At 38.4% G+C, this 20908-nt stretch overlaps 1 protein-coding gene across 4 annotated transcripts in view; it reads left to right on the top strand.

Moving 5' to 3' along the window:
• The window catches only part of LOC150103677 (ras GTPase-activating protein raskol-like), a 770313-nt gene that overhangs the window by 269826 nt on the left and 479579 nt on the right, over positions 1–20908 (top strand). For all 4 annotated transcript variants that reach the window (XM_090396487.1, XM_090396486.1, XM_090396489.1 and 1 more), the window contains one exon: positions 6950–7015. In XM_090396487.1, the coding sequence (XP_090252613.1) occupies positions 6950–7015 (66 nt within the window). The remainder of the gene's footprint in view (positions 1–6949; positions 7016–20908) is intronic.

The following is a 20908-nucleotide window of genomic DNA, read 5'->3' as shown; positions in this document are numbered from 1 at the left end:
GGGTGCTTAAGGGTCAAAGCTGTATAACTGAGAGGAGACCTCCACATAGCCTTTAAAGGAATGCGGAGAACCGACCAGGGCTTCTGACCTAATGTCCAATCCTCACCTTCTCGTGGTGCACCCTGTTGGGTATCTACTTTGATACTGAACGAACGAGGATGGGCTGGCAATTTGGGATTTAGCCGACCAAATTGTATTCTTATTGGTTAAACCAAAATAAAAAATGATGGTACAACATGACAAAATTTCATGCCGGCTGGGGCGTCGCCCGGTTAAACAAGGCCCCCGTTGTTTTCGTCAGGGAACCAGGGCGAACAGCGAAAAGTCAGCTACTGGAACAAATCTGAAAACAAACCCCAACTCAACATCACCAGAGTTAAAGATCGGTACTATCAACGTAAGAAGCCTGAATGGCAAAGAAATGGAGCTAGCTGAGGAATTAGATAAGTACCAGATCGACATAATAGGGGTGACTGAAACAAAAAAGACCAAAACTGGTGAGATCTTTCTGAGCAATAAATACAAAATGTTATATTCAGGCAATGACAATCAAGGAAAAGAAGGAGTAGCCATAGTATTCAACACAAAATACGAGGCTAATCTTCTTGAATGGCAGTCAGTCTCAAGTAGAGTAATGTGGGCAAATATGAGAATGGGGAACTGGACAATGAGACTTATTTGTGCCTATGGTCCCACAGAAGGTTCTACTAAGGTAGAAGTGGAGGAATTTTTTGAGGCTTTAGAAAAAGCAACTGACACAATGAAAAAGGAAAAGTTGATCCTTGTTGGGGATCTAAATAGTAGAGTAGGAAATGATTGTGAGACATACAAAAATATTTTGGGAAAATTTGGAGAAAAGAGCAAAGCTAATAATAATGGCAAATATCTGTTGAATTTCTGCTCAGGACATGGACTGGTTATTACTAACACCATGTTCCAACATAAAAATGTGCACAAATTCACATGGAGAGAAGAGGCTAGGAATAAGAAAAGTCTCATTGACTATGTTATTGTTGATAGTGATGTTTTCTCCCTGGTGCAGGACACCAGAGTGTACAGAGGATTTGAAATTGGAAGTGATCACTATTTAGTCTTGAGCAGGATAAAATTGAATTTCATATTGAAAAGAATAACATGTAAGAAAGTTTTAAAGGGAATAAAAGTTGAGCAGCTCTCAGATGTGAACTGTAGACTAAAATACAGAAATATTATTGAAAAGAAAATGAAAGAGTTTGAGAACAGGAATCAAACCTTGGAGATTCAGTGGCAAACTCTGAAGGAAACATTGATTGATTCTGCCAGAGAGGCATGTGGTGAGGTTGTGTGCAAGGATAGAAAAATCAGAACTCCCTGGTGGACACAGGAAGTTAAAGAGGCAGTGAAGGAAAAGAAGAAAGCATATCAAAAGTTCCTGGCAAATAAGTCAGCTTTTACTCTTACAGAATACAGAGACAAATGTAAGAAAGCTAAACAGTGTGTAAAACTAGCTAAACAAAAGTCATGGGAGGACTTTGGCAAGAATATAGAAAATAAATATCAAGAAGGTGGCAAAATATTCTGGAGGTTGTTGAAGAAGCTTAGGAATGGAGGAAAGAGTGCCGTAAAAGGAATTAGAGATGATAAAGGTGTAATGAAAACAGGAGAAAAAGATATCCTTGAAGTATGGAGTAATTACTTTGAAAAACTGCTAAATGAAACAAGCAGTGATGACAGCACAGTGATAAAAAACACTGACCAGGCATGCAGTGAGGAATACATATCCATACTTGAAGTAGAAAAAGCCATCAAAGGCTTGAAATGTGGAAAGGCAGCAGGAGTAGATTATATTCGACCAGAAATGCTGAAGTATGGTGGTATAAGAGTCTTACAGTGGCTGCACTGCATAGTTCAGAAAGCCTGGACAGAGGGACAAATTCCCGATGATTGGAGTAGAGCTCTCATAGTACCCATATATAAAAAGGGAAATAAAACTGAATGTGAGAATTACAGAGGTATTTCCCTACTGAGTGTTCCTGGCAAGATCTATGCAAGTATACTTGAGAAACGGTTGAGAAGAATTGTGGAAGAAAAGCTTGGTGAAGAACAAGCTGGATTCAGGCCAAATAGAGGCTGTCAGGATCAGATCTTCACTTTACGACAAATAGTCGAGAAAGCATGGGAATATAACAAAGATCTGTATTTAAGTTTTGTTGATTTGGAAAAGGCATATGACAAGGTGCCAAGAGAGAAGCTATTCAATACGCTGCAGTTATATGGTGTCAATGGGGCATTATATCAAGCAATACTTAGTCTTTATTTGAGTTGTGAGTCAGCAGTTAGAATTGAAGGAAGTACAGGAAGATGGTTTAATGTTAAATCTGGTGTGAGACAAGGATGTACATTATCCCCTCTGTTATTCATTATCTATATGGATCACATTATGAAGGAATGTGGTATTAAACCTGATATCAAAATTGGAGATGTTAATGTCAGCTCTTTGCTTTATGCGGATGATGTTATACTTCTAAATAAATCCGCTACAAGTCTGCAAGATTCTCTGACTAAATTGAATAGCTGTTGTAATAGATATGGTATGAAGGTCAGCAATAAAAAGACAAAGATAATGAAAATAGGCAGAATCATTGAAAATGTCAACTGTGTTGTGAATAGAGAACCTGTGGAACAAGTAAAACATTTCAGCTACTTAGGCACAATTTTTACTGAAGATGGTAAACTAAATATAGAAATAGACAACAGAATCAGCAAAGCTGGTATCGTAGGAAGTCAATTGAATAAATTCATATGGAATAAGAAAGAAATTAGTCGGAACACTAAATTAGCTGTATACAAGACAGTGTTCAAACCAGTTTTAACTTATGGATCTTAGAGCTGGGTCAGAAGTAAAACACTTGACCAAAGACTAGAGACCGCAGATATGAGAGTCCTGAGAAGGATTGGAGGCGTGAACAGATGGCATCAATGGCAATATCATATTAAAAATGAGGATATTAGGAAAGAACTTGACATTGTCAGCATCCAGGAATGCGTTAGCAGAGCTAATCTCAGATGGTATGGTCACTTAAATAGAATGGGAGAGGAAAGATTAGCAAAACAAGTGTTCTCTGCCAGGTTGGCAGGAAAACGACCCAGAGGAAGACCAAGATATAGGTGGATTGATACGGTACAAAGTGCCTTAGACGATAGAAATATAAGATCTGATAATGTTGGAGTCTTGACAAGTAACAGACTGATTTGGAGGAAAATTGTAGATAGGAAGTTAGTAATGATGTAATTTTTTCATATAGTACTGTCATATCCTGTACACCCCTTGAGGGTACATGGCAGGAATTTGATGATGATGATGATGATGATGAAATTTGATATCAGGTTTTGTATCACTTTCCTTTATAATGTGATCCATACAGATAATGAATAACAGCACAGATAATGTATCCCCTTAGTTCACACCTGATTTATTATTATTATTATTATTATTTAGGCCTCCAAGGAGTCAAAAGACTCATTGCAGGAGGTCCTTCTTAGGAAACACAAAGTCTATCAAGACTCATCGTGAGAGGTCCCTCGTAGGAAACACAAAGTCTATCATACCAACCTCTTAAACTCATTGACCCTTCTCGCTCTCACCACTCTATTAGGCAATTCATTCCACAGTTCAACCACCCTTCATGCAAAGAAACCACTCCTCACCCTCTTGCTCACAGTTTCCTTTCGTAACGTCTCGAGATGACCCCATGTCATCACTCCTTCCCGCTGTTCCACCAATCGAAAGAACTCCCCAATGTCAACCCTGTAACCACCTCTCAACAGTTTAAACAGTTTAAAAGTCTCAATCATGTCACCTCTCCTTCTTCTATCCATCAAATTCTGCAGTCCACATTCCCCAATATTGGGGAATGTGGACTGCATAACTAACATTGTACAGTCCTGAAACCATCTTTGGTATCCAGCTTTGTACCCTTTCCACAGTTCATTTATCCCCTTCAAATCCTAGGGACCAAATCTGAGAACAATAGGCTAAGTGTGGTCTGATCAGGGTCTTATACAACAAAATGATAACTCTTTTATCTCTGCAGGTCAGCATCCTTCTAATGATTGCAGCAATCCTCTATGTTACCTTCACCACCTTTGCAATATGTCCCCTGAATTTCAGGTTTCTATCAATCATTAACTCCAGGTCTCTTGCTTCTCCTACTTCCTCCAGTATAGCTCCTCCAATAGAGTATGCAGCATCCCATCAATGTGTCCCAAACCTGAAGACCTTATATTTAGCTGTTTCCAATTGTTTATTATCCAAATATTTTTCTGTACTTCCTTCAATTCTAGCTTCAATTCAACTCAAATATAGACTAAGTATTGCTTGATAGAATATCCCATTTAGACAGTAAACTGTAATATTTGGCCTGAATCCAGCTTGTTCTCCAAGCATCTCTTCTACAATTTTTATTAGCAGTTTCTCAAGAATACTTGCATAAATCTTATCAGCAACATTCAGGAGGGAAATTCCTCTGTAATTCTCATGTTTAGTTTTATTTCCCTTTTTATAGATTAACATATCCAGAGGGTCAGATTTCAGATAACTGGAGTACAACTCTCATAATACGTTTGTACTCCAATTATCTGAAATTTGACCCTCTGACCAGGCTTTCTGAATTATGCCATGTAGCCATTGTATACCTTTTATATCTGTATTGTGAGAATTGAGCATTTCTGGTCAAATATCATCTACTCCTGTTGCTTTCCACATTTCAGGTTTTTTTATTTATTTTTTCTACTTGAAATATTGATATTCCTGACTGCATTCATGTTAATTGTTTCCTATTACTGTGCTGCCACTGCTTGTTTCATTTAGCAATCTTTCAAAGTAATCACTCCAGATATTTGGGAAACATCGATGGGACACTGCATACTCTATGGGAGGAATTATACTGGAGGAAGTAGGGGAGACAAGAGATCTGGGATTGATGATTGATAGAAACTTGAAATTTAGTGGACATATTGCAAAGGTGGTGAAGGTAACACAGAGGATTGCTGCAGTAATGAGAAGGACACAGACCTGCAGAGATAAAACAGTTATCATTCCATTGTATAAGACCCTGATCAGACCACACTTGGACTATTGTTCTCAGATTTGGTCCACAGGAATCAACAGGGATAAATTAGCTGTGGAGAGGGTGCAAAGGCAGATAAAAGATGGTTTCAGGACTGTACAATGATAGTTATGAGGATCGGCTGAGGGAATGTGGACTGTAGAGTTTGGTGGATAGAAGAAGGAGAGGTGATATGATTGAGACTTTTAAACTGTTGAGAGGTGGTTACAGAGTTGACATTGGGGAGTTCTTTTGCTTGGTTGAACAGCAGGAAGGAGTGATGACAGGAGGCCATCCCTGGAAGTTACGAAAGGAAACTGTGAACAAGAGGGTTAGGAGTGGTTTCTTTGCATGGAGGGTGGTTGAACCATGGAATGCATTGCCTGATGGAGTGATGAGAGCGACAATGAGTTCAAGGAGTGGTATGATATACTTTGTGTTTCTTAGGAATGACCTCCCACGATGGGTCTTTTGACTCCATGGAGGCCTGAATAATAATAATAATAATAATAATAATAATAATAATAATAATAATAATAATAATAATAATAATAATGTCACTTTTGTCATCTGTGATTCCTTTTAGAGATGATAAAGCATGAAATTATGGTCTGTGGTCTGCATGAGGTTATAGTCTGAATTATAAAGCATGAGATTATGGTCTGTGGTCTGCATGAGGTTATAGTCTGAATTATAAAGCATGAGATTATGGTCTGTGGTCTGCATGAGGTTATAATCTGAATTATGGAGACAAGGAGTCACCTCAGCAGCGCATTTGAAAGAAGTGGTTAAGAAAAGATCCAGAGTTGTTGGGTGAATGAAGAGGATTGTTGAGTTTTGTGGTTGGTAAATGAATAGTTTGGTTTAGGTCTCTGCTTGCAGCAAATACCTCAGTTTCTCTTCCAGCTTGCTCGGTAGAATGGGATAAAGGGAACCAGTTGATGGAAACTGCTTATTTGAAGCCTGAAGTTTGAAAAGTCATGTTTGGTCTCTAGAGTATGGATTCTGGTTTCTGTGTGCCCCTTCCCCTTTTCTGTATGTCAGTGATACCCGTCAAGGGCATGCCAAACATACTTAGAGACCAAAAAAGTTTATAAATGGATTGAAAACAGAACTGAGGAGGTCTGCATATGGAAAAGAAGGACTAAACATTTCATATGTTCAGTCCTTGGCTCAAAGTCAGGAACTCAAATGGCTCAAAGTCAGGAACTCAAATGGCTCAAATTCAGGAGAGCTTATTGCAAAACATGAATTCTTCTTCTTTTTCCTCTGTGATGGATATCAGTTAAGTTGAGCCTCTTATTTCTAAGCTATCATCAAGCAACCAAGCAATCAGGAAAACAAAAAAGGATTCGGATTCTGGTGATTCAGTACCAAAGTATTTCATTCACAAACTGAATTTCTTAAAGAAGGAATTCAGTTCTAAAATTGATAAAAAGTTTTTTGAATTAATTAGAAGAAAACTTATTTGCTAATAACTGTGGGAAATTGGGCCAAAGTTCTAGAGTTTGCCATGATAATAAATCTCAAAGGTAATTAACCTTGATGGTAGTAGTTGAGTAAGTCAGAATACCATTAAATCATCTCTTAAGGTTATTAAAGTTTGTGGTTTCACATCTCTTGACTATCCAAGTGCTATGTAGAAACTCTTGACTGCATCAAATTCATGTGAATCTGAAGCTTTGAATTTAGTAAATAGTTCAATAGTCCATGCAAAGTACTTTTCTAGACTGCTTAACAATGATCACTACTTCAGAATACTAGGATGCCTATTGGTTATTAATATATTTTTGAGGACTTGTTATTATGCTATTACCATGTATTAATATTCACTATTTATACAGATGTCTTTTCATTTCTAGTATTTGAAAGCTAATTACAAAGTTCTGTGTGATATGTTGGAACCTGTCATTACTGTCAGAACAAAGGTAAGATTATACAGGATTATTTTGTTTTAATAATTCACATATTAACAATTTATGAAGTTAAAATATATGCTTTCTAAGTGGCAGTATTCTTTTACTTTTCTCTGGTAATCTAGAAAACGAATAATCCAGGCAATGTTTGATAAATCGAAAAGAGAAGTTTGCAGTTACCCATCATATGCAGACCTGCACACGTTTCTAAAAAAACAGACTTCCTTACTTTCTTACATGTTAATTGGTCATCTTCTACCAAGTGAAGTAAACATTTTGCAGAGCTTGCTGAACAGTCCTATTTTATGTCATCCTCTTAGACTGTTCCCACCCCTGCCTTCCTCTTGTTTACACATTTTTCACATTGTCTTGCATTTTATTTGTGATTATACAGCTTGCTTCCCAAGCTTTACATAATATTCAATCCATGTTCATCCCATTGAAGTGCCCAAACAACCTGAGTTAAGTCTCATCAGTTTTTTCTTACAAAAGATTTACGCCATGATTCTATCTGGACTACATTCCTTATTTCTTTTGTACTGTACTTTTAGTAATCTTTCTTAAGTAATGCATTTTAATACTCTGAATTTGTCTACAATATTGACTAGTCATTATCCATGTTTCACTATTATATGTCAAAGTAGGGATGTAAGTGGAGCAGTAGACAACCAGCTAATTTTATTTTCTCACTTATTTCCAGTTTACTCCTGAATATCCATTTAATTGTTGTTGTTGTTGTTGTTATGATCCATCAAGTCGTTTCCGGCTCCTGACGACTCCACGAACATACACTCTCCATTCCGATCTGTCCCTGACCATGTCTTTCAGAACCTCCAAGCGCACTCCAGTTACTTCTTTAACTCCATCCACCCATCTAATTCTTGGTCCTCCTCTTCTCCTGCTTCCATTAACTTTAGCAAGCATCATCATCTTCTCCAAACTGTCATTTGCTCGCATAATATGTCCGAAGTATGACAATTTTAGCTTGATCATCATAGCTTCAAGGGAGCAATCTGGCTTTATTCTATCACTGATTTATTGGTTTGGTGTGCTTTGCAGTCCATGGTATTCTTAGTAAGCGTCTCCAAACCCATAATTCAAATGCATCTATCTTCCTTCTTTCACTCTTTCTCAGGGTCCAACTTTCACATCCATACAGCACCACAGGAAATACCATTGCTTTCACGATTCTGATTTTTGTTGTGAGGCTAATATCCTTATCTTTAAAGATCTTGCTTAAATTTGTCACTGCTTTTTTTCTGAGTAATAATCTTCTTCTAACTTCTTCGGTACAATAACCATCTTTATCAATTCAGGATCCTGGGAACACAAAATTGTTAACTGCTTCCATTTTCTCCCCATCTACTTCAAAATCATTAAGTTCACATGTTGCCATAACTTTTTTCTTTTTGAGGTTAAGTTTAAGACCATATTTAGCACTTTCTTCTTTAACTTTCATAATAAGTTCCTTCAAATCTTCTTTGAATTCTGCTAGCAAGGTGGTATCATCTGCATACTTCAAAACTATTAATATTTTTTCCACCAATTTTAATTCCAACTGAAGACTCCTCCAGCCCTGCCATTCTTAAAATGTATTCGCTGTTCAAGTTAAACAGGTATGGAGATAAAATACACCCTTGTCGCACTCCTTTACCTATTGTGAAATACTCAGTTTCTCCAAGATCTGTTCGGACAGTAACTTTTTGTTCATAATAAAGATTCCTCAGAAGGATAATGAAATGCTCTGGGACTCCCATTGTTCTTAATACATTCCACAGTTTCACATGATCTACAGAGTCAAAAGCCTTGCTATAGTCAAGAAAACAAATGTAGACATTCTTGTGATATTCCTGTGCCCTTTTTATCCATCTCACATTGGCGATTTGAACTCTTGTTCCTCTGCCTTTTCGAAATCCTGCCTGTTCATCTGGCATTTTTCTCTTCATGAATGGTTCCAGTCTTTTCTGAATGATCTTAAGTAAGACTTTACTTGCATGAGAAATCAGTGCTATACAGGGTGTTCGGGATAAATTTGACAGTTTCGTAAGGAAAAAGAAAATCTTCTTTGTATCTATTAAATTTAATGAATTGACAAAAAAACATTACAGGCAGAGTTAATTACAATACTATCAACAAGATTTACTCAAAATAACCACCATTAGCATCGATCACAGCTTCAATTCTGCTTCGGAACCTCGAACAAGCTGATGCTACAGTCTCCCTGGGAAGGGCCGCAAAAACTGTTTTAATTTTATCCATTAACTGGGCTTTTGTATTACTGGAAGTGCGATTGGTGTCTTTTTCAACTGCGCCCCATACAAAATAATCCATGGGGTTAAGGTCTGGGGAGTTTGGAGGCCAAATATTTGGACTGGTGAAGTCGTAGAAATTTTCAGACAACCATTTTTGACTTTTCCCAGAGGTGTGGCAAGGGGCCGAATCCTGCTGCCATACATACGGCCTACCATTGGCTACCCTTGTTATCCAGGGCTTGACTACAGTTAGCAACTCCACGAACAAAGCCCGAATTCCAATGCCAGGGTTCTTCAACACCTGTTCCTGCAGATTTGCGAGGAATTCTGCTGTACGAACGCAATCAGATCGTCTGCTAGGGATCTTTCTTCTTGCTACATCCTCGTAGTCACCATTGCAAGTCTCTAGTTCATGCCTGATTGTTTTTACTGTATTCAGGGAGCATTGGGCAGCAGTCGTAATATCCTTATTTTGATGGCGGGCACGAATCATCATGATACAAGTTATTCTCTTCCATGATTCAGGTGGGTTCCAGCTATCCATCCTTTCTGACATCTTGTATATGAATGAAGAAGGGTCCAAACTTTTAAATGAAGAGAAGTGTGTGTTAATACATGTAACTTACGGAAAAATATAATTAATTATAAATATGTCAAATTTATCCCGAACACTCTGTAGTTCTGTAATTTTCGCACTCTCTTGCATCGCCTTTCTTCAATAAAGGTATATAAACTGATTTTTTCCATTCCCTAGGCCATGTAGTTGTGATCCAAATTCGCTGACATAGAGCTGTTAAAATTTTAACTGCCTCTTCTCCCAGGGCTTTAAGCAGCTCAATGGATATTCCATCTCCTCCTGGTGCTTTCTTACTGGATAGCTGTTGCAGTGCCCACCTCACTTCACTCTCCAGTGGTACTGACTCCTGTGTATAATTCTGCTCTTCAAATTTCTCAGTAGTTTTAGAGTCCTTTTTGTAAAGGTCTTCTGTATACTCTTTCCATCTTTCTTTGATGTCCGCAGCTTCTGTAAGATATCCTTTGTGTTTACTTTTCAATATTGTCACCTTGGCACCAAACTTTCCTGTTAGTTCTGATCTTTTTGAAAAGATCTCTTGTTTTTCCTTTCTTGTTTTGGTCTTCTGTTTGTTGGCATTCCTGGTTAAAGTATTTTTCCTTGTCTCTTCTGGCTTGTCGTTGAAACTCTGCATTCAAATGCCATACTTCCTGCAAATTTCCTGTGGCCTTCATTTTCCTCCTTTCCTGAGCAGTTTGGACTTCTTCTTCTTACAAACTGTTGGAATATTCTTCTTTGCTTCTGTTTTAATTATATCTTTAATCTCTTCCCATAGTTCATCTGGTTCTCTTTTACACAAATTGAGTGTGTGTTGAATCTGTTCTGTATGCTAATATTGTATTCAGCTGGTATGTTTCCAAGATCATATCTGATAGACATTTGTGTTTTCAGTTTCCATAGTTTTACATGTACCGTAGCCACTAATAACTGATGGTCTGTTCCACAGTCTGCACCTGGAAAAGTCTTGACAGACTGAATTGCACTTCTCCATCTTCTTTGTGCAAGTATATAGTCGATTTGATTTCTGTGTTGTCCATCAGGTGATATCCATGTGTACAATCTTCTTTTGTGCTGTTTAAAGCAGGTTAGCAACAAAGAAAGAATTCTCTGCACAAAACTCAACTAGTCTCTTCCATGCAGTGTTACGAATACCTAAACCAAAATGACCTGTTATTCCTTGTTCCTCAGTCTCTCCCACTTTTGCATTCCAATCTCCAATAAGCAGCCATAAATCTCGCTTTTGTGCTGCATCTATCACTTCTTGTAACTTGCCATAAAATTCTTCAATGTCTTCTTCTGATACCTCTGTAGTAGGTGCATAAACCTGAATGATGGTCATATTTATTGGATGTCCACTCACTCTGAGAGAAATGATTCTGTCAATCACTGGATTATAACCCAATACATACCTAACCATCTTTTTCCTGAGTAAGAAAGATACTCCATTTTTTCGAATTGTCTCATGTCCTGAGTAATACACCATATAGTCCCCTGACTGAAAATGGCCCATTCCTGTCCATCTAAGTTCACTTATTCTCAATATATCCAGCTTCTTGCGCTGCATTTTAATCTTTATTATTTCCAGCTTACCTGGGTTCATACTTCTAACATTCCATGTTCCAATCCTGTGGTTTTTTGTGAAATATATGTGAATTTTGTGAATCCATTTGATTCATAATATTAATTGTTCAGCTGTTGCTATTATTCTATTCAATTTTTCTTTCAAGCTTCTTTTCTGAGTTATCACTGTCCTCAAGTATTTAAAGTCTTGCACCAACTCAACAACTGGTAAGTTATTATTATAACAAACCTCCATGGATTCAACAGATTAGATTTCATTCATTAAATTAACATATCTATCATATTGAACTTCAAACTCATTTACGCTCCTAGCATTCACAACACATTCTTGCATGGAATTCCACTCACACACCATAATTCATCTGAAAAATCTACTCCTTTCCCCTCTCTCACTAAACTTCATACAACTTCCAGGGATGGCCCCATGTTTTTCCTCTTTCATCTTCCACTGTCCAGAAAATTCACCTCACTATTGTTGTCATATAACCTCCTTTTATACCTATCCATTAAATTTTGTAATGCACATTCCCTCAATCTATCTCCATAACTAACATGCCAGAGTCCTGATATTGCAGTGCATTCCACTCACGCACGACTGTTCACAAGAAAAATGTACTTCTTATTTCTCTCTTCATTACACTTCTTGTAACATCCAGGGTTGGCTTATTGTTCTGCTTCTCTCATCTTCCAACGTGTGTATAATCCTTTTATATTAATCCAGTAAATCCACCTCACGAACTCTGTCATATAACCACTTTTCTGCCTTTCTGCTAAACTTTGTAATTTACATTTCTTCCTCCTCTCTCCATAACCAACATTCCAGAATCCTGACTCAGTTACTGATCAATTAACTCCTTCCATAGTCTCCACTTCACAATGGAAACTGTTGAATAAATTTGAGCACAGTAGTCCATATATGATCTGATCAATGCTTTACATAGCACTATAAAGCACTGATGTAATATGCTTTATATTACAACTACATCCTTATACCTACTTGTTATTGTGATTCTTATCATAGCAGCAATGCACTATGTAGTGTTTGAAACACTTGAGTGTGTCCTCAGCACTTGAGGTCATTGTTGACCATTGCTGTCAGATCTTGAATCTCATCCACCTCCTGAAGTCTATTTAAATTTAAATTTAGAAGTCTGTTTAAAAGTCTCTTAAAATATTTCTGAAGGGAGTTAATACCTCACCATTCCTTATAATGCACCGGGTTTTGAGAGTTTCACCAAATAACAGAATATCTCCTATGGAAACACAAGCAATTATTATCATTATAATAATTATTATTATTATAAACATTCGATCTCGGAGTCAGAGAAATCATTGTGGGATATAAACACTATTGCATACATACTCATCCAACCATGCCTTAAAATGACTCAGTGTATCTGCATTCACAATACACTCAGGAAATGTATTCCATTCATCAGGAATTCACTCTTCATTCAAAGAGCCTTTCCTCGCTCCTCTACTCACACCCACGTTACACAGTTTCCATTGATGGCCTCTTATTGTACCCCTCCTCCCATTTTATGAAAAATCTCTTCCATGTCAACCTGATAACAACCCCTGACTAGTTTATATGTCTCAATCATATCCCCCTCCCCTCTTCCTCCTATTCCCAAGGCTTTGCAGCTTACATTCTTTCAGTCAGTCTTTGTACCACATTCCAAAGACCACTGAAAACCTTTGATAATCTTCTCTGAACCCTGTCCAGATTTTCCTTATCACTATGAAAATCTGGCAACCAGATGTGTGCACAATAATCCATATGAGGCCTGATCAAGGCCTTATACCATGGCATCATAACCTCTTTATTTCTGCATATCAGGGTCCTCTGCATTACCGTTATTCAATGTGATGTCTTCCCAACTGTGCAATGTGGCAACTGAATTTCACATCCTTGTTCACCACCATTCCCAGATCTCACATCTCCTCTACATCTATTAAAGTTTCCCCACTAAGTGTAAACTTTACATCGATTCATTGCTTACCAAATTCCAAAACCTTACACTGCAACATTGAACTGACAGCTCTTCTTACTTGCTCATTCATGCAATCTATTCAAGTCCTCCTGCAAGGCCATAACATCTACTTGACCTTGCATTGCTCTCCCCACCTGCAAACAGCTGCATATCACTAGCTAAAAACATCCCAATATCGTTAATATACAAACTGGAAAACTAATGGTCACAAATCTGACCCCTGAAGTACACCACTAGTGAACTTCCCATTACAGGATACCTCACTGCCATATACAGCTTTCTGATACCTATCTGACAGCCAGTCACTAATCCAACTCAAAAGTCTGTTATCCAATCCCATCTATTTCAATTTATTTAATAGTTTGTTGTGTGGAAGTCTATCAAAAGATTTTGAAAAAGCAAGTACACCACAGTATATGCATCGCCCCAGCCTAAGGTATTTGAAAACTTGTTATTATTATTATTATTATTATTATTATTATGGCAGGAAACAAAAATTGGTGAGGAGCAGTTTGGATTTATGCCAGGAAGAGGGACAACGGATGCAATATTTGCGCTAAGGCAGTTGATGGAGAAATATAGAGAGATGCAAGTGGATCTGCACATGGTGTTTATAGACCTGGAAAAGGCATACGACAGAGTGGCCAGCCAAGAGGTATGGAGGTGTATGAGGAAGAAGGGGGGTGTCGGAGAAGTACGTGAGGTTGGTGAAGGAGATGTATGAGGGAACAGAAACTCAGGTCAGGTCTAGTGGCGGCATGACAGAAGGGTTCCCTATTGTCGTAGGGCTACACCAAGGGTCAGCTCTGAGCCCCTACCTCTTTGATCTGGTCATGGATGTACTAGTGGAGGATGTCAAGAAGGAGGCACCATGGAGCATGCTGTTGCCGATGACATTGTTCTATGTGAATCATCCAAAGAGAAGCTTAAAAATAAATACCCTGGAAGAGTGGAGAAAGGCATTGGAGGAGAGCGGCATGAGAATTAACTGGGTGAAGACTGAATATATGTCAATGGGGAGTGACGAGAATATCGTCATACGACTCCAGGGTGAAAGGCTAATTTCAGGGAAGAAAATCAAGTACCTTGGGTCAGTTGTCAAGAGGAATGGTGACCTGGATGAAGAAATACAGCACCGAATAACATGCAGTTGGATGAAATGGAGGAAGATGAGTGGGGTCCTGTGTAACATGAGAGTGAGTTGTAAGAGGAAAGGAAAGCTCTATAAGATGGTGGTGAGGCCGGCGATGCTGCATGGTGCGGAGACGTGGCCTATAACCAAGGCACAGGAGAGGAAGATGGAGGTAGCGGAGATGCGGATGTTGAGATGGATGAGTGGTGTGACAAAGAAGGACAGGATAAGGAATGACTACATCAGAGGGACGGTTAAGGTGGGACCAATTGGCAAGAAGATACAAGAAAGTAGGAAGAAGTGGTTTGGACATGTTGAGAGGAAGGGTGAGGAGTATGTTGGTAAACTAGTGAAGTATATGGAGTTGGAGGGAAGGAGGAAAAGAGGCAGGCCCAAGCTCAGGTGGAGGGATAAGATGACAGAGGATCTTAGGGAGAAAGGATGGAGTCCAAAGGATGCTCTGGACCAGAGAACTTGAAAGAGGAAGGTTAAAGATTGGTGAACCGACCCTGTTTAACATGGGATAAGGCAGAGTGAAAGAAGTAGAAGAAGAAGAATTATTATTATTCAGGCCTCCATGGAGTCAAAAGACTCATTGTGGGAGGTCCTTCCTAAGAACATAAAGTCTGTCAAGACTCATCGAGGGGAGGTCCCCCCCCCCTAAGAAACACAAAGTCTATCATACCACTCCTTAAACTCATTGACCGTTCTCTCCCTCACCATTCTATCAGGCAATGCATTCCACGGCTCAACCACCCTCCATGCAAAGAAACCACTCCTCACCCTCTTGCTCACAGTTTCCTTTCGTAACTTCCAGGGATGGCCTCTTGGCATCACTCCTTCCCGCTGTTCAACCAAGTGAAAGAACTCCCCAGTGTCAACCCTGTAACCACCTCTCAACAGTTTAAAAGTTTCAATCATATCACCTCTCCTCCTTCTATCCACCAAACTCTGCAGTCCACATTCCCGCAGCCGATTCTCATAACTATCCTTCTACAATCCTGAGACCATCTTTGTCATCCGTCTTTGTATCTTTTCCACAGTTAATTTATCCCCTTCAAATCCTGGGGACCAAATCTGAGAACAATAATCCAAGTCTGGTCTGATCAGAGACTTATACAACGGAATGATAACCCTCTTCTCTCTGCAGGTTAGTGTCCTTCTCATAATTGCAGCAATCCTCTGTGTTACCTTCACAACCTTTGCAATAGTTCCCCTAAACTTCAGGTTTCTATCAATCATCAATCCCAGATCTCTTGTCTCCCCAACTTCCTCCAGTATAACTCCTCCTATAGAGTATGCAGCATCCCATCGATTTTTTCCAAACCTCAAGACCTTACATTTTGCTGCATTAAACTGACATCCCCATTCATTTGCCCATCTATCTAGCTTATTCAAATCCTCTTGCAGGGCTACCACATCTGCACCATTACTAATAATCCTTCCCAGCTTCGCATCATCCACAAACAACTGAATATCCCCTTGCAATCCACTGGCAATGTCATTGATATATGAAAGGTTAAACAATATAGGTCCTAGTGCTGAGCCCTGTGGGACCCCACTTGTAACCCTCTACCTCCTTGAAACTGCTCCACCATGTACAATTCTGTGATACCTATCAGACAGCCAATCCTGAATCCAGTTGACCAATCTGACATCCAGACCCATGTGCTGCAACTTAAATATCAGTTTGTCATGTGGCACCCTGTCAAATGGCTTCGCTAAGTCTAAGAAAATTGCAGAATATGCCTTTCCCTCATCTAATGTTCTTGTAACTTTATTATAAAAGGCTAGCATATTGCTAAAAAAAGAGCACCCTTTCACAAATCCATGTTGACTCTCACAGATAACATTACCCTCATCTTCCCAATGCTTTATACGGTCCCTCACTACTTTCTCCAAGATCTTAACAATTACTGATGACACTCAAACTGATCTATAATTAGACACTTACAGTCTGCTACTGCCTTTATGCAATGGCACTATCTTATCTTCCTTCCATTCCCTAGGCACCAATTATTATTATTATTATTATTATGTGACACCTCCATGGAGCCCAAAGACTCATCAAGGGAGGGCATCTACTCTATATCTCTCCGTCTCCACTAATGACAACAAACCACAACTATACCAACTCCTTCTACTGCCCACTACCACAACTAGTATTTTCATAGACATCCATGCCCATCGCAAGATTCGAACCTGCTGTGTTTTGGTTGGAGAACGGATACACAATCCACTCAGCCAACCAGGCCAGCTTGGTGATGAATGGTGATATGTCATCAAATCATATTGTCTTATTGACATGAAGGTTATTTATTTTATCAACTATCTCCTGCTCACTCACAATTAAGCCATCATCTCCTATTTTCTCTACATTTAAGTTCCTAATGATTCCATCCTGATCAGGATGAAACGCACTTATAAATTGATCTTTGAATACCTCAACAATGTCTTCTGTAGCAGTTACCATTCTATCATTTTCATCCATTAACATCATCTTACCATGATCATTCTTTGTTCTACTTGTCACATATCTAAAAACTCTCCAGGGTTTTTCTTCACCTGATTTGCCAATTTTTGCTCATACTGCACTTTTGTTTCCTTACTAACTGAGTCACTCTCCTGGCTTACTCTTTATAATCTTCATGTAACTGATTATTACCATTATTCATCTTGTACTGCCTCTGAATTGCCTTCTTTTTCCATATTTCATGCTTAAGCTCTTCATTCATCCATTTTACACCTACCTTATTCAGCCTTTGACCTTTGGAATACATTCACACATAGATACTGTTATGTATTTCTTTGTGAGTTCTCAAGCAGCATTTATTTCCTTACTACTCAACTCCTCATTTCATGCTATAGCTCCAAACTGTCATCTTAGTTTGTCATAATTATCATATATCCTTTCCTCACAGAAGTCTGCATAAGGCTAGCCACAACCGAGGTGATTACTTCATGATCACTACCACCAACTGGAGGAAAGTGTGAAACTTACAATTGCATTCTCTGATGATATGATCAGATAATAATAAATTTAGTTTAATCCTTTATCCGAGTCTAAACAAACAAAGTTTGCACCTAAAGTATCTTCAGGACTGAGACAACTCGTAGTTAAAAGTGTACTAAGCTCTCATCACTTGTCTTAGTATCTCCCATAATGCAAAGCACATCTCTTTGCGGACATGTATAATACTATGTATTAAGGGAAGGGCCACTACCCAGACTGGTTTTGACCTTTATTGAGGTCTTGTCAGTGGGAGCCAGAACCAGAGGTGGTGATACTAAGGTAGAAGTAATGGAGAAGTCATATTTACCTATATGAGTTGCCAAAAGGTGTCTCACCTTATTATTAAATTACTCTGGATAAGAGAAAGATGTTGGAAGTTTTTCTTTTTTTTTTTTTTTCTTCTTTACACTTGGATAAAGGATTATACTAAATTTATTACAGTCTAATCATGTGAAAAAAAAAATTCCAACATCTTTCTCTTATCCAGAGTAATTTAATAATAAGGTGAGACACCTTTTTTCAACTCGTATAGGTCAATATGACTTCTCCATTACTTCCAACTTAGTATCACCACCTCTAGGTCTGGATCTTACTGATGTGCTTTTTTGCAGAAGTGGTCCCTTTCCTTGAGGTAGGTGTGAGAGGCTCTGCTTAGGGTAGGTTTTTGTCTGTCTTTGAATGGGGCCACCGCTGAGATTATGGCTCTGTCTGGCGGTGGGGTGAGTCTGCCACTGAGTAGAGCCAATACTGAGAAGTACTTCTCGGTGACAGGGTGAGCCTGTCAACGCTGATTTGGATGGTCTTTCGGTTACTTGTAGGGAGTGGTCTGGATGACTGCCTAATTTTTAGAGAAGTCTTTACTTAAACAGCACCTTGATAAAGGTCGAAACCAGTCTGGCTAGTGGCTCTTCCCTTAATGCATAGCATTATACATATCCACAAGGAGATGTGCTTTGCATTATGGGAGATACTGAGACAAGTGAAGAGAGCTTGGTCCACCTTTACCATGAGTTGCCTCAGTCCTGAAGATACTTCAGGTGCAAACTTTGTTTGCTTACACTTGGATAAAGGATTAAACTAAATTTATTATAGTTTAACCAAGTGGAAAAAAAAACTTCCAACAATATGATCAGATCTAAAACTCTTGATCTTCATGTGCTCTCCCTTCAGTGGTGAGCTATAAGGGGCTCACGCGAGCCCTTCGTTAAATTTTTCTCAAATTTGCGAGCTCCTTGTTCTTCTTGTTTAATAATCTTGTAGAACTAGAAAATACCACCGTGGCATGAATACGTGCTACTATAATTGCCACTTATAAATTCATATGGATTTTCTGATAACTATATAAAAAAATCATTTCATTGCATTTTGTTTTGATGGAGTTAGTGTAATGTTAGGAAACAAAAGCGAGCCCTTTGTTAAATTTTTCTCAAATTTGCGAGCTCCTTGTTCTTCTTGTTTAATAATCTTGTAGAACTAGAAAATACCACCATGGAAAGTATACGTGCTACTATAATTGCCACTTTTAAATTCATATGGATTTTCTGATAACTATATAAAAAAATCATTTCATTGCATTTTGTTTTGATGGAGTTAGTGTAATATTAGGAAACAAATCAGGTATTGCAATCAAACTTCTACAAAAATTTCCCAATGTTGTCATTTGTCATTGCGCTCATCGTTTACACTTAGCATTAGACAATTCGATAAAATAATTAATGAAATAAATCATTTTCAAATATTTATGGATAAATTATATGCTTTTTTTCATCAATCACCAAAAAAATCAATTAGAATTAAATACGATTACAAAAGACCTTGGTATCGAAATTTTAAAGATCGGCCGTGTGTTTGGACCGCGATGGGCAGCTTGCAGTTTATGAATGCTCTTGCTTTGTGGAGAAATTACTCAGCTTTATGCAAGCATTTTGCATCGAATGATAAATATAAGGGCTTTTTAAACCGACTTCTCAATTTGGAATTTTTAAAAGATCTAGCACAGTGGTTCCCAACCCATGGGTCGTGACCCCATTTGGAGTTTTCTGTGGAGTCGCCGGACAGTGATGAGCTATGAAAAGTTCAAAAGGGAAAACAAAAAATCATGTCATTGTGTCCTGCACAGAAATTTGTTTGCGTAAACGTGTAACGATCTTTCGTTCGTTGGGTTAGCTTGTCGTGAGGTCCAGGTTCATACGCAGTTCATGAAGCTTGGTTGAGAAGAATTGCTTACCAAGCAGACACATTAGAACAGCAAAATAGGCTTAACCTGAAACTCCATGTAAAGGAAACAACTATTATCGAATTTCAAGATAATCTCAGGACATTTATATCCAAACTCCAGAACTGGCGAAGAAAAATAAATCTAGGAAACATTGCCATGTTTGAGAAACTGTGCAGCGTGGGACGAATCTGAAGGCTAAATAAATGGCAGTTTGAAAAAAGAGATTACTGGGCATCTTGATTCTCTTGAAAATGAACTCCAGCATTATTTCCCTGAGCTGACAGAAGAAGCTTCTGCCTGGTATGAAATCCGTTCTCTGCTTCCTTTGATGTCGCCAGCATTCCCGATGAAGTACAAGATGAATTCTTGGATCTGCGGAATGATTCCTCCTCACGCATCTATTTGATGAAAAACTGCTGACTCAATTCTGGTGTGCTATGTATTGATCATATCCAAATGTCACCATGCTTGCGTTTCAAGTTTTACTCCCCTTTGTTTCTACATATCTCTGTGAGAGTGGATTTTCAACGCTTCTTCAATTGAAAACCAAAACAAGAACCAGAAAAAGGTTGAGAATGACATGATGTTGGCATTAACGAAAGCTCAACCATGAATTTTTAAGCTTGTTAATGAGTTACAATTTCAATCATCGCATTAAATATGTCGTAAGTTAACATTATTTTGAATTATATTATACTGAAAAATCTATTTTCGATGTGTTTTCATTTACCCTATTAAAAAGCCTATTTTTGATGCCTCTATAAAATGGGGTTGTGACTCGAAAAAGGTTGGGAACCACTGATCTAGCATTAATGATTCATATCCTAGAGGAATTATCATATCTGTCAGATGCTTTCTACAAAGTCACAATATAAATATTATAAGGGCTAAGTTAGGCTTTTTTTTTTCTTGCTCGACGATGCGAGCCCTTTGTTAAAATTTCCATAGCTCACCACCCCCTTACATGCTCTCTGAGATAGTTATCTCTCAAGAACTCGTTATTTAGTATTTTTTGTGAGGAGAGAAAGGGCAAGAAGGGAGGGGGGGTATGCTAATGACAGCAGGGGAATTAAGTCCACATAAGGTAGACATGAAAGGGAAAATAGTGGTAATGCTTATGAGGGGGTGGAATGTGGTTGGG

This window comes from Typopeltis vanoorti, chromosome 8, assembly GCF_054136105.1.
Source record: "Typopeltis vanoorti isolate ZY-2024b chromosome 8, IOZ_Tvanoo_1.0, whole genome shotgun sequence".
Taxonomy (NCBI): domain Eukaryota; kingdom Metazoa; phylum Arthropoda; class Arachnida; order Uropygi; family Thelyphonidae; genus Typopeltis; species Typopeltis vanoorti.
This window is presented reverse-complemented; position numbering and strand designations above follow the sequence as displayed.